General features: G+C 43.6%; 1 protein-coding gene across 1 annotated transcript in view; it reads right to left on the bottom strand.

Annotated features, from left to right (window-relative positions):
• The window catches only part of ptprn2 (protein tyrosine phosphatase receptor type N2), a 127022-nt gene that overhangs the window by 111727 nt on the left and 841 nt on the right, over nt 1–14454 (bottom strand). The window contains exons 3-7 of the mRNA XM_061094287.1: nt 14306–14440; nt 14036–14163; nt 12735–12835; nt 12522–12621; nt 10181–10272 (exon numbers count right to left, since the gene is read on the bottom strand). Of these exons, the coding sequence (XP_060950270.1) occupies nt 10181–10272; nt 12522–12621; nt 12735–12835; nt 14036–14163; nt 14306–14440 (556 nt within the window). The remainder of the gene's footprint in view (nt 1–10180; nt 10273–12521; nt 12622–12734; nt 12836–14035; nt 14164–14305; nt 14441–14454) is intronic.

The following is a 14454-nucleotide window of genomic DNA, read 5'->3' as shown; positions in this document are numbered from 1 at the left end:
ATTGATAACGCCACATCCCCTTTTCTCAGACACCACGCCACAGATGATTAAAATGGCGCCTTTTAATTAAAATGCAATCACTGTGGATGCTGCTGATTTACTCAGACGAATAAAATAAAAAAGATGCCGGAGTCGTGATGGAAAAGTGTCTGGGCTATATCTTAATGAAGCGCCCTGACAGAGAATAGGCACATTGTCTCTTGTGATTCTCGGCGTACGAGATAATTCCTCAAACAAAATGACCTTCGCTATTGAGTGATGATGCTCCGTTGCCATGTCAACCTCACCGCGGATCAATGGCAGCAGCTCTTCAATGGGAAACGGGCTGATAGTCAAGCTGAGTGCGGCCTCAGTGGGAGGTGCTGTGGAGGATCAACACACACGATGCGAGTCTGCTTCTTAGTTCGTTTTGTCTCCGAGGAAAAGTGGTTTATTTTCCAGTGTTTTATTATCATCGCACTCAAACCTCAGACTGTTTCATACGAGCTTTGCAATTACAATTTTACAACTACTTTGTGCACAAATGGGTCGTGATGCAGCTTTATTATAAACAAGCTGATTAATCAAACTAATCCTGTAATGCATGATAAATTCCATTATTATTAATTGATCTAGCATTCATTTTCTGTGGTTAACAAATCAATATTTGATGCATAAAATGATATAATATAATTCCAAGAGCCCATGGTGATGTCAAGTTGGTGACATTGTTTTCACTTTGCAATCATAGAAGACAAAATATCAGCAACTATTCTCCTTTGATTTGATTCAAATACAACTAAATGACAGAAATCTAATCAGATCATGTCTGATTAATTTTCTGTCAATGGATGAATTGATTAATCGAAACATTTATGCAGTGATAATGTCACAATGGGCTGTGAGTAATTGTGATTGTTATGAAATAAAAAGTTTCAGAATATTCTAAGGTGTAAATAATAGTAAGCAGTGGCACTATAGGTGTGAGCTGACTACAGGTGCAGTAGTTTTCCTCCCAAACATAGGCAGCATGAGACCCAATTTACAAAAAGAGTTGCAGGGGAGAATCCAGAGGGTCAATGAATGCAGTGGGTGAGTTCACAGTATTTTAACTTGATATAACGATAGTGAGTTAGAGGCTGTATACTCTCAGGAGACCGAGCAATAGCAATAACACGGCTCCACAGATCTTAAGAGAATCCAGTCTCATTAGTGTGTCTCTGCTAAACATATGCAGCGCACTGTGCAGGGTTCTGCATAACGATTCCTCCAGATGCTAATGTTAGCATGCAGAAGAATGAACCTGGTTCAATTACCTGTGACCTAAACCTCTCAGAGGCCTCGATCCATGGCCCTGCAGCAGAGAGGCACTTTCCCATGGTGCCCCCCCGCGCGCCCTATTACAACTAACTGCTATTGAGGGCAGCAAGTGCACCCACTGTATAAGTAAGCAGGGAACAGCACACACACATAGACACACACACACACACACACACACACACACACACACACACACACACACACACACACACACACACACACACACATTTCACCTTCAGCTACAGTCTCTGCAGCACATAACGGCTTCCTCCTCTCCGGGTGTGAAATAAGAGAGGGGGGGGTGTTTTTGAAGGGAAATGCTCATTTAAGGTCATTTTGAGAAAAGCAATTACATAAAAAACGACTGGAGTTTTTCACTAGAATATAATATGACCTTGTTCATCTCAGCTAATGTCCGCCTGGACCTTACCAAGTCGTTTATCACACATCTGAGAGCAGGACCAGGTCCGGAGGAACTGACCGAGACCGTATCACACACTCGGCCGCGATTGGCTGACCTTGCTTGCAACATTAAATATGTCCTGATGAGGCAGAACCCGAGGCTGAGCATGTAGTCAGAGACTTGATGGTTGGCTTCCCCTCGCAGGTGGTTGGCCAGCGCCGGGATACCATCTGCGATGTCTGAGGGGCCAAGGAGGATGCTGGGAGGCTGGCAGCGAGGACGGCCACTGCAGTTTAGGACATATTTCATTCACTCCCTGCGGCCACCAACGTGTCTTTTATTATAATTATTAGCTGCGACCAAGGACACCTGAATCATTACTCACTCACACACACACACACACACACCTGTGACGTGAGCCAAAAAAGCCATTTTTGAACAGAGCAGCTGCAGTAAAAGTGAATTGGAAAAGCGAGCGCGGCTGGAGCCGGGACAGCAGAGAGGAAACATCACCTGCAAGCGAAGCGGCTTCGGCCCGACAGCGTGTCCGAGACTCAAACAGCTTGTGTCATTAAGCCGCGCTCCTGCTAAAATTAAACATGGCTCCGAGCGGTTCTCTGCTCCAGAAGGTCTGTTGTTGTCAGACGCTGCATGTCACAAATCAGCGACTCGGCGGCGGCGGCTGCTTTGTCATTAGCCTCAAATATTTCTCATACGTCCCCCCCACACACACACACACACACACACACACACACACACTTTTCATCTGGACATGACAGGAAGCTGTTGCAACAGATGTTTGAATAAGACTGTGGCACAAGGAAACCATTTTTTTTCCTGGGATAATTCATGTGGGAAAAGATTTTCTCTACATTACGGTCGAGGCTTTGTTTTTAACATTATTTTCAGAAACATATTGCCCCAATTTTGTCATTTGGGGCAATATACATATTCTCTTTCTTTCCAAGAGATGGAACGATTGATACCAGCTTCATATTTCTCTGATAAATTTGAAGATAGTTGGTCAGCAGCTGATTTTCTTAATTCATCTTAACTTTAAGATGCCAAACAGACAGAAACAAACAAAAGAAACACATAGCCCACAAGATAAAATGGCAGCTCATCAGATTACCCAATAGGACACTGTGCTATTACATAATCATATCGTATCTAAACCCAATTTCTGTAGCTGCTAAAATGCTAAACCTTCTCTTTGAGGCAAAAGTAATTCATCAGAGAATTAATCTGAAGTCACTTTTGGATGAATAATAAGCCAGAGCTAGAAGCAGGGCGTGAGGGGGGGGGCTTTGAGGTCACTGTGATTGAAGAGGGGACTTGACGTGAAACCACCTGAGACCCAGAGGAGCGTGACAAAAAACATTTTTTAACCGACTTTCCAGAGAATTCCTGGGCGGGCAGGTCTCTCTCAGTCACCGAGCTGCCAGCCGCAGGCGACAACCCAGACAACGGCCATGAATTAAAGATGGCAGCGTCACTGTGGCAACAGAGGACCCAGAAATAGGCCAGCTTGACCTTTTCACTGACCCGCGCTGAATGATTCAGACATTCGGTTTTCTCCCCTCTTCTGAGGTGTTATTGGCTGTCGAAGTGCAGAACCAGAGCGAGTCAAACAGCCGAGCTTCCTCTCTCCAACATGCCGCGGAGCTCCGAGTGAACCGACAAAGCCCGGCGCCCCAGGGACACCTCCAGTCCTCCAGATGAAGTACGAGCTTGAACTCTTATGAGTCATTGGAAGCTCATTTAAAGTGCAGGTTATCGCAGCACTGCAGAGTTTGGGCTCCACTTTCCTGAAGAGGTGAAGCCAGCAGGCGGAATAACATTCTTGATTCTATTTTCTTGCAACACCTGCAGAGCGGAGAACCTTCTCGGTTGTGTAAATGCAGATTAAAGATCCATGAGACTGTATCCACATTGCTTAAGAGAAATTATATTTTGGTAGTATGAGGAGAATTCTATAAATCTTTCCATAACACACAAATGAGTGTATGTTTTTCAAATTGCAGAGTCTGTTCTGGATGATGTTAATAGGTGAGTGTTAACAATAACTTGATCCAAAGGGAAAATCTTCCTTTCAGCTAAAAAAATCTCTAACTGGTACTGAAACACTATGTATGTTATCAGTATCACCTGTAACAGATATTCTCCCAGTGGTAGGACGATTATACTCTCTTTTAATCAGTTGACAGTTAAAAGAAAGCATTCTTCATTTGATATTCAAAGTATTAGTAGTAATCACACACAGGGGCTTTGCTCTAAGATAGGGAAACTGGGCCATGCCTGGGGCACTGAGCTGAGAGGAGGGCCCCCTAATAACAGCTGATTACTTTATAAGAACTGCCCACTTAAATTCTATGTTCCACTGTGTACAGGACACTTCAATAATTTTTTTGTATACAACTTGTCTATGATTCCAATACTAAAATAAATGTTTAGAGATTGAAATTATGCGGTTTGAACTCTTGTGTTTCTTGGGGGTGGGCGGGTCGATTAGATGCAGGGTCCCACGGGTCCCTTTCGCCTGGGGCCACAGAAGTTAGTGCCTGATTTTACTTTTTTACTTTCAGAAGCTGATATCATATCGGACGGGTGTAATTTGACCCATTGGTCATATGAAAATCATGATTGGAACACGAAGCCATAGTGCGCTGTCTCCCAAAGTCATGATACAACAGCATAAACAAATAAAGGGGGAGGGGCAGGGTGCATCAGTGTGACCACCAAATCAAACAAGCAGCTTTGGACTGATGCTGCCAACTCCCTGTTTCATTAGAGAGCTCCGTGTGCAGTGCTGCAAACCAAATAGATTTTGGAACTAATACACTTAACAGATTACAGCAGTCGTACCACTTAGTCACAAAAATAGGATTCAGTGTTTCTCCTCTACTGTGCATCTTGTTTTCCTGTTGCACTGAGAAAACGGTGCAGACGCATTACTGCTGTAATCACAGCTGAGGTGGGAGAGATTAATTCCTGGTGCTGAACTCTCAGCCTCAACAATCCTCATCACGGCCTTGTTGTCCTCATTATAAATCCTGCCTGGACAACACGGAGGTGACCCTGTGACTGATCCCTCTACCAACACTGTTCCATCCAGGCCAAATGTTTACAGCTGTGAAAAGAAACACAACAGAACCTTTCACTGCTCCTTTTAGTAGCAGAGGATGTTTTCACACACTGTCTCAGGGGTCTGAGGCTCAGGTACATGAGGAGGTGAGAAAGCACAGGGAGCACATGCTGTTATGTCCCAGAGGAGTAAAAGAAATCCAGCTGAAAATGTAATTTAATTCTACATTGAGAGTGTAAAAGAAGAGTGGTGCTCCTTGGAAACATTTGACCTTCCCTGCTTCCTCCTTGACCCCGAGCATCTTCTGGGTTCCACCTTGAAACCCACAGCTCTGACTTCCTCCCGCTCACGAGCAGCTGACATTTGTTGTGGTGAAGACGCTCTGCCACACAGCCGGCCTCTTTGCTCCCACTCCCTCGTCTCAACAACCACTCGAAGCCAACGCACTCCTCCGAGCATCTGTCGAGTCACAAAGAAACGTGGCTCTAGCCGCCCGAGCCGGGAACACACAGGCTGCTTGCTTTGTGCCGTGTCCCCTGAACAAACTGGGCTTATACACTTTCGCAGGCTGCAACTTTGAAATGAACCCAAAACTCAGAAATCCAGTGTCACCCTCCCTCAAGCAGTAGGAAAACAGCAACACTTGAAAACTAGAAGATTCATGTGAAACCGAGCCCTTGAGAAAAGGAGGCTGAGCCAACCCCACACTGTTTGTTAGAGAGAGACTCAGTGGGCACACCCAGTGACAGACCATAACGTTAGATCAATTACGCTCGTACAGAACGCTGCAGCTGCTGAGATTACTAAACAGGCTTTGCTAATAACGCACCAAATGCTCATTTAGGGGGGGGGATGCTGCACGATAACCAATATCTTCCAATAAATTCTTCACCGTCTCACTGGATGAGTCAAACCCTTCAGTGGATTCCAGAGAAGACTTCACGTCCATGGTGTCAAGTAAGTCGGAGCCCGGGCGCTGATGCAAGCTGCCTTCAGACTGACCCGTAACCGGTTCTGTCCGGATGAGTCAGACGTCCTGAGAGAGCAGAAGAAGAACACACTGCGACCTTTACTGAGGCCGTGAGATGTCATGGCAGGGTTCTATTAGTTGGCAGTCCTGATAGTTTGTACACTGCGCTGTTACTTTTTCTATTTAACTGATATTTCTTTTATTTCATTATTTCTCTAACTTTCTTCATGTTTTTTTTTTGTTGTGTTGCCTTATGTTGCTTTTTTAATGGGTCATGACGCAATGTGTTTTTCCAACAAACTTGCTTTGGCTTTAGAGGAGGATTCAGAAATGAGGTTTCAAAAGCATCCTGCTTCTATAACATGAAGAATTCTAACTTGCCTTTGCATTTAATTGACGAGGTGTCTGAATGGTCGTAATATTTGTTGGCACCATTGTCAGCCTATAAAGACGGATCGAGCGACTCCACTTTCTACAGTTGTACAGAAATTAAGCTCAAGTGATGGAGGTGAGGAGCTGCCATGTTGAGTTCCCGCCAATACACACACACTCAACCAATCAGGAGTCAGTTTCAGGAGTCAGTCATGAAGTTTAAATCCATTTATAGCATCAAATAACTAATTAAGACCAAACTTCAACAGATACATGAACACTTGACTTGAACAAACATTAGATAAGAACTTTCTAAAATGTCAGAAAACCGTCTAAGAAATATTCGTGACTAGATGTGACCTTCCACCCCCGAGCAACAGAGGCTCCACCGGGTGGATCCTTTGCCAGAACAACATATCCCATGATTCATTGGGCCTCAGTGACTAGCTGTTTTTCAAAGAGGTAAAGGGAGGCATAAACGTCAGGAGAATATAGTTTTAAATGTAAGGACCCAAACAAACAGCTAAGAGTACACTTTCTATAAATAACATGTTTTCAAGATTTGGAATGAACCGAAGAACGTTTTTCGTCATCAGCTTTGTTGCTAGGCGACGGCTGGTGACGCGATCGGAAGAGCAGAACGTTGGAGGATGACGAACAAACCTCACAGCACACATGATGAGAACGAACCCCCTCCAGGGCCACATGTCTATTTCCACCTGGCCATAAACCAAACTCTCCATCCTCTCTGTTGTAAAATATGGCCGCACACGTTTCAATCCTCTCTGATGATTTATGGCCCCTGCGAGATGTTTGATATCACCACTCACTCCTGATATCTATGGCGTGACAGAAGCAAAATAGATCGAGCTCAGCAGTCGATGAATCAAACACAACTTGTCTGGGTGTATTAGGCGATGGCCGCTGATAGCCGGCTGTAATGAAAAGACTCAGCCTGAGAGGACAAACGTCTACATGGACGGATGGAAGATAATACGCCGACCTACCACAGGGTTCAATCCATCACTTCACACTGTAACGCTCATTAATCTGAGCATAAAAAAGAAATTCTGTAAAGTCAGTGAATCCAAAGCAAAGCACCACTATTATTTCATTTTAATTCAGTCACATTTGAGGAACGTTAAACTCTGATCTCAAGTTTCCTGCTGGATTTGTGATAGCTGATATATGTTCTTTCATCAACTGCTAACAGCTATTCATACCTTATATTTTAATAGATCGATATTTCTCTTCTTTCCTATTCTATAGTCTTCCAGTGTCTGTTTAACACGCTTGAAATAGTACACGTAACTTGCAAATAGCTGCCAGTCTAGTTCCCAGACTTTGGTATTTTCCACGGCTGTTATTGGGATTCAGGACACAACCGAACCTCTGCAAACAGAACTGAGACGCTGAACTGAATTTTAACATCAGGGCTGATGGCAACACTGATTGCAAAGTGCTGGTGTTAATGTGCAAGACACATTTCTCAAGATTTTCCGTTACCGAGATTTAAAGACCTAACTGAGTCTTTATTCTTGTGCTATGTAAATAAAGATTAGTATTGTTATAGTATAACCAAAGAATTAAACTGCTCCTAATCCACACACTAAAGCTCATCTGTGATTGCTGCATTTCATTTAGAGAATTAGACACCGATCATTAATTTAATTGCAAATTTCTTTCTCATTTCTAAGCCAAGACACACTGTACAGTCCTCCAGGAGTTACTCCATGACAAACTCAACATGTGACTGGTAGCAGAGCCACCGCCCGTTGGCCAATTCTGGAGCAGGCCTCTGAATTATGCTTCGTTTGAAGGTACTGGACTAAGGGCTGCAGGTTAGTGAGTCAGGAACACAGGGAAAGTACATTAACCCCTCCGTGCCCCATCCTGTTCCTTGAAAGACCAGAATCTCTCTCTCTCTATCTCTCTCTCTCTCAGAAGAGGCTGCACAGACGTCATGACAGGATCAAGGTGACCACGCAGCATGTCTCAGTGTTTTACTGCTGTTTCGTGTCCCCGTGCTAGAGGGAATATAAATGATGTGAGGCAGATGGGACCGGTAGGATACAGCTCTACACAGAGTACAGAAGTGAAACTGAGAAAAATGGTTTAAAATGTTTAAGGCTGAATGTGAAACAGATTTGTAATTCCTTCATTTAACGTCCGTTCAAGCTGATAAATTCTGACTTTGAACCGAAGGGAAACACAAATGTGTTCTTTGACCTTTCTTGTCCAAGAGAAACATCAAATGTGAATGTATACATACACACATATATTGTATACATATATGTGTGCGTGTACGTATGTTTTTTTATAATAAACTCCCACATATACATCTGTATACATGTACATACAAAGACATACACATTTATACATACATACAAGATTAGATAGATTCACACACAAATATAACACACAGATACTGCATCACTCCTCCAGCCCACCTTGATCTAAAGCTTCCCAGTGACACAGCGTAATCCGCAGTGGGACTCATTAAAAACAATCATCATCTCGAACTCGCAGCCACACTCTGACAATGGAGACCTCCTCCACACACAGAGAGAGACATGCTGAGAATTCAATGAGGAAACATGCACTTGGGGAATAAACACTGCCTCATTCACAAGTATTTGAACATAGATTTGCCAACTTGCAGCCAGCAAAAAAAAACTCCCGTGAAGAATACAACAGCTTCTGGGGTTTAATATCCGACGTTTTTCCAACCCAACAGTGCACTGAGACAAAGATTGTATTTATAGACGTTTTTCACAGCCGACATTTTAACTTGTTACAGCAGGAAAAAGCACAAGAGAACTGCATTACACATGACGGCTGGCTGATCTAGTTTCAGGCTCCTGGTGAAGCGTGTACGCAGACTCACTGTCGTTCCTCGCTGGGAGGATTGATGGAACGCAGCCGTCGTTAACACAATTTGTGTCTGCGGTAAAAAAACCAGATCTGAGAATAGGATAAAATAAGGAATTCTGTGCTGGATGCTGTGTGCGTGTGTGTGTGTATTATGTGTGATGCAAAAAGAGCACGGCCACCCTCTTGTTCTAAATATAAAGATTATGATGCAGCTCGGCGCCTGTGTGAATCATCCCAGAGCTGGAGTGCCAGCCTGGGACCCATATCCGCCAGTCGCTCGATATAAAGTTTCTACCGTTGTGTGTTCTGACTGCTGATCGGGGATCAGTGAGTGGGATAAGAAGTGTGAATTAGAGAGACGTTGAGTGGAGAGATTCCGGATTTCCTATAAGCTCCATGTGTTGAATAACAAATGGACACAATTGTCTCGATGGCCGCTCGAGGATGTCATGGTTTGGACATGTGCCATACTTTCTGTCCCCCCCCCCTTCCTTCAAATAACAGTGTAGTGTCTGAGGCAGGGGCTGGAAGAACAAATGAAGGGTAATGAAAATACAAGCCGGAGAATGAATCAGAGCCGAATGAAAGATGCCCTCTTTCCTAAGGGAGGCAAAGGATGGTATTAAATATTGAACTGGATTTAAAATTGCAAAGCTCCTTAAGGTAAGTTTTATGTGAAACCCACTTAAGTGACGTGTAATTAAATGCATCATAATCACAGCAAGAGTCTGGAGCTTTTACAGTGCGGTGTGATGAATAGATGTGTGTTTGTTTTGATTGACACTGATGAAAGTGACGAAGGGTGGGCGTGGCTCGGGCAGGTTTGCGTCACGAAATCCAACATCGAACCAACAACCAGCAGCTGAGCTCAAAGGACGATGGTCCCAGTACAGGTGACGCGTCCCAGTAGACACGTTGTGCACCGGGGCCTCACACATTATGTAACTTTCCCCGTTGGATCGCAGCGGAAACACACAAGTTGTTTTTTGTGTTGTACCAAATGCAAATTGCAGGTGATGCAATGTCTCACTCAATCGGGGACATTTTCTGAACTTATAAGCAAAGAGAGTTCGACCCCAGAGACGTGCAGGTGAACTGCAGCCCGGTGGACAATCGCTACCAAAAGGGGTGAAACACTTAAGAATATAATAAAAAAAGGAAGTGGACAGATTCTCACCAAATTTCCTGTCCCCGAGGACAAGTGAGGAGCAGAGGCTGACGGCCAACGCAGCGATGAGGACGGGACAGCGCAGCGACTCCATCCTGCTCCTGCAACACAAACACTACTCATCCGTCTCACACCTCCGCTACAGAGACATGTTCCTGTCCTCAGACCCGGGTGCAGGGTGCAGGGTGCAGGCTGCTGGCGGGGGGGGGACAGGCTCTCAAAGCGGCATGATCGAGGAGGAAGAGGAGAGGAAGAGAGGAAGCCGGAGGATGGAGATCCGCTCAGTGGTAACACAACACAGGCGTTGGTTCAGCACCACAACCAGAAAGCAGCTCCACGGAGGAGCCCCTCCTAAGTGTCTGACGTCAACACGCATGTTGAGGAGGGAGGGAGGGAGGGATGGATGACGGAGGGAGGGAGGGATGGATGAGGAGAAGGAGAAAGATGAGACAGGAGAGCTGAATGATTACAGCCCGGAAGCCATGCGAGGCAACACATGAAGAAACCCGAGGAAATATAAATAAATAAGAGGAAGTTGATGATTGATTCATCTTATTAACTTGACTGGAGGAATAAATGTGCTGCTCCAAATTTAGATTCATGACGACACATCACAACATTACTGGAAATCTATAGACAAAGGAAATCCACCATCGATTATAATTATAACTGCAAAATCGTATTATAGTGGATATTGTAAGACGCAAGTGCTGGAAATATCTACATCGAAATGATACTGGTATTTTTTTTAGAATATAGGACAAGATGGTGAATTTCCCTTGTATGTTTGAAGGTCTTCTGCAGATTTAAGTTACCAGCTAACAGGAGATGATGGGACATCAGTTGTGAACCTTAGCATCATCAAGTGTAATAAATGATATAGGCCGAACTTGAGGGCAAAGGTAAAAATTAGTTTTTGCTTTTCACCTCCTTCCACTCACTGTAATATCCCTATAATGTCATTTTTGGCTGCGATACAAATAACCACAACATACGATAATAAAAACACAAAGGGCTGCAGAGCTATGAAAACATGAAAACTGAAAGAAAACAATTGATACACAGAGATAGAGTGTAACTCAATACATTTACAACAGCACTAAAATATATTAAGGTAGGTTTTCATATTAATTAAAGGGAGGAAACAGTTTGTAGACTCCACATTCACAGACGAAGAGTCAAAGCATGTGGATTTGTGAAATGGCGTCGTTCCCCTTTAAAAGTGCAGAGACATGAGGGTGATTTATAACTTGTTTGTTTTAGGTTATTACTGCTTTGCAAAGTGAAAAACAAGCAAGAAGAACATCTGAGAAACAAACAAACATCAGGTCTGTGTGGATTGATACAGTTGGCTTTATTCTGAAAACGCAAACAGACAAACACAGGTACATGTATTATATACACACAGGACAAATATGGGGACAGACCTGCATTTTGTCCCCAGAATTAAAATTTTAATCAACAGCATATTTTCTTAAAATCCAGGTCAGTGAATTTGAAATCAAGTAAGTAAGTAAGTAAGTAAGTAAGTTAGTTAGTTTTATTTATAGAGCACATTTAAATACAGCATAAACTGACCAAAGTGCTGTACAATGACAATAAAAGGCAAATAATACAATATAACAATACGGTGCTATACAATGACAATAAAAGGCAAATAATACAATATAACAATACAAATTGACCAAAAGTCCTAAAATCCAATACAAAGTGCAATAACATTCAATAACAGTTAGGGGGAAAGGAAGGCCAGGGAGTAAAAGTGGGTTTTTAGCCTAGACTTGAAGGCAGAAATGGAGGGGGCAGATCTAATGTCCTGAGGGAGCAGGTTCCACAGACATGGAGCGGCGACAGCAAAGGCCCCATCACCTTTCTGCTTGAGCCGTGAGCGTGGCACGTGCAGAAAACCTTTGCTAGAGGATCTGAGTGACGTTTGGCCTGACTGGGGCTGTACAAGGTCAGTGATGTAGGCTGGGGCCAGCCCATTGAGTGCCTTAAAAACAAATAATAAAACTTTAAACTGTATCCTAAAATGAATGGGGAGCCAGTGCAAGGAGGCCAGAATGGGGGTGATGTGCTCACGCCTCTTGGTGCCAGTTAAAAGACGTGCAGCCGTGATGTAATAAAGGCATGAATTAATAAATCAAGCTTTGTGTAATTTTCTTCTGTCAGCAACAGTGTTTGACTAAATCCAGAATTGTATTTATGGTCATAACAGAAGGTTCAAAAATAATCCTGTTGGGGAAAAATATAGATAGTTTAGTTGGTTATTGCAGCTCAAACAAAGAAAAGATGATTAACAGTTTCAAAATCTTATAGAAAGTGAACATCATGATGACTCTCCACTCACCTCTGGATGTCTTTGGGGTCTGAAGATCTGACCGCGGCTTTTTGAAGGTGCTGCTGGACAGATGTGGCTGCTCTCTTCACGCCTGCTTTACTCTGTCCGGCTGCAGAACAAAAAAAAAAAAGTCTCACTCACTGTATTCATCTTTAAGAGCAAAGAGAAGGACACCTGATAACACATCATAAACACATTCCCCCTCTCATGGTGAATACTCACTGTGTTTGATGACGGACAAGACGTGCAGGACGGCAGCCAGTTCATACAAACTCATGAGGTCGTCGGACTCCAGAGATGAGCTGACCTCCGTCAAGAACGCCCTGAAATAAGCCCACATCAAGAAATAAGGCTCGAGAGCAACAGTGGATGTGTTAAACAGAAGAATAAGGTTAAACTGTCGAAAGGATCAGAGGAGAGGAGTGTTAGGCTTTCTCAGTATAAGGACCCAATCGCAGACCAAGATGCAAAAATACTTATTAATTTCAAAAAAGGGAAAAACCAAGGATCCAAAAAGGTAAAAAATGACATCAGCAAAAAACAGAAAATCCAATTCAATAGTTGGCAAAAACAGAATTCCAAAAAAGGGAAAAAACAAAGAGGATCAAAAATCAGAATGTCAAATATCACACAAGATAACAGACCTCAAAAACTCAGAATCCTGGCATGGCTTCTCACAGGCAAAAACGATACAATCCGACAGGGGACGACAGAAAGACTGGGCTTATATAGAAGGAGGAACAAAGGCAAGACACAGGTGAACAAATGAGGCAAACACTCAGGGTGATGATCATAGACATATATAAAGACTAGATGTCTCGTTCGACGGAGCCGGACGTCACCACATGGCGGCCATCTTGCTACGGGGCACCTCGCTCACCCATAACATTGTGTTGGTAGTGGTAAATAACCATAACTTGCTCAATTTTCAAACGATTTTGAAACGGTCTGGTTTGTTATAAACGTCAGAGATGTAGATATGACACTGCATACTTATGAATAATTATGTTTTTTTCAAAAAAAATAAAATAATTTATGCAGTGTCATAACTACATCTCTGACGTTTATAACAAACCAGACCGTTTCAAAATCGTTTGAAAATTTTGTAAGTTATGGTTATTTACCACTACCAACACAATGTTATGGGTGAGCGAGCTGCCCCCTAGCAAGATGGCCGCCATGTGGTGACGTCCGGCTCCGTTGGCCGGCAACGCAGATGAGACATCTAGCCTTTATATATGTCTATGGTGATGAAAGGGAACAGGTGAAGGGGACAATGAGCGGGAAGCAGCAGAGGGCGGAGTCTCCGGACAATAACAGAAAACACATGGCCTGACAACATAAACACAACAAGCACATGACAACATAAATAAACAGGGGGAAACACATGGGATAACAAAACACATGCAGGAGGCACAAAGTAAAAAGTCTCAGATCACCGTGATCTTAACAATGAGGCTATGTGCCCACGGGTGCGTTGGGTTTTCTGTCCGTGTTAGAGAAAAGGGGCTGAGGTTGTTTACCTGCTAACATCCGACGACTTGAGGAAGACAGACAGCAAGACGCTGCACAGATGAGGCATGTCCTCCACTGACTCTGGGGTGATCACCTCTTCAGGACGGGTAATCTTCAACACATACGAGCACAGCAGCTGACAACACACACTAAATATTCCAGTCCGCTCAAATCATTCTCTTATTTAAACTGCTAAGGAATACACACAGAGTTCAGCCCTTTTCAAGGAAATGTTGGTAAAAGCAACAGCGTTGATTCATTGCCGTAACAGCTCATACCTTATGCATAAAATGTCTCGTCTCCACAATGATGAGAGCCAACACAGTGGAAAAGACCCCGATGAGAGGAGCTGTGTCCCAGGTTTGAGCCACCTGGAGGAAATCTATCAGACCGGGCTTAGCTGACTGACACAGCTACAGACAGGGCA

This window comes from Limanda limanda, chromosome 20, assembly GCF_963576545.1.
Source record: "Limanda limanda chromosome 20, fLimLim1.1, whole genome shotgun sequence".
Classification (NCBI taxonomy): domain Eukaryota; kingdom Metazoa; phylum Chordata; class Actinopteri; order Pleuronectiformes; family Pleuronectidae; genus Limanda; species Limanda limanda.
The sequence above is the reverse complement of the archived record's forward strand: the minus strand, read 5'-3'. Positions and strand labels throughout refer to the sequence as shown.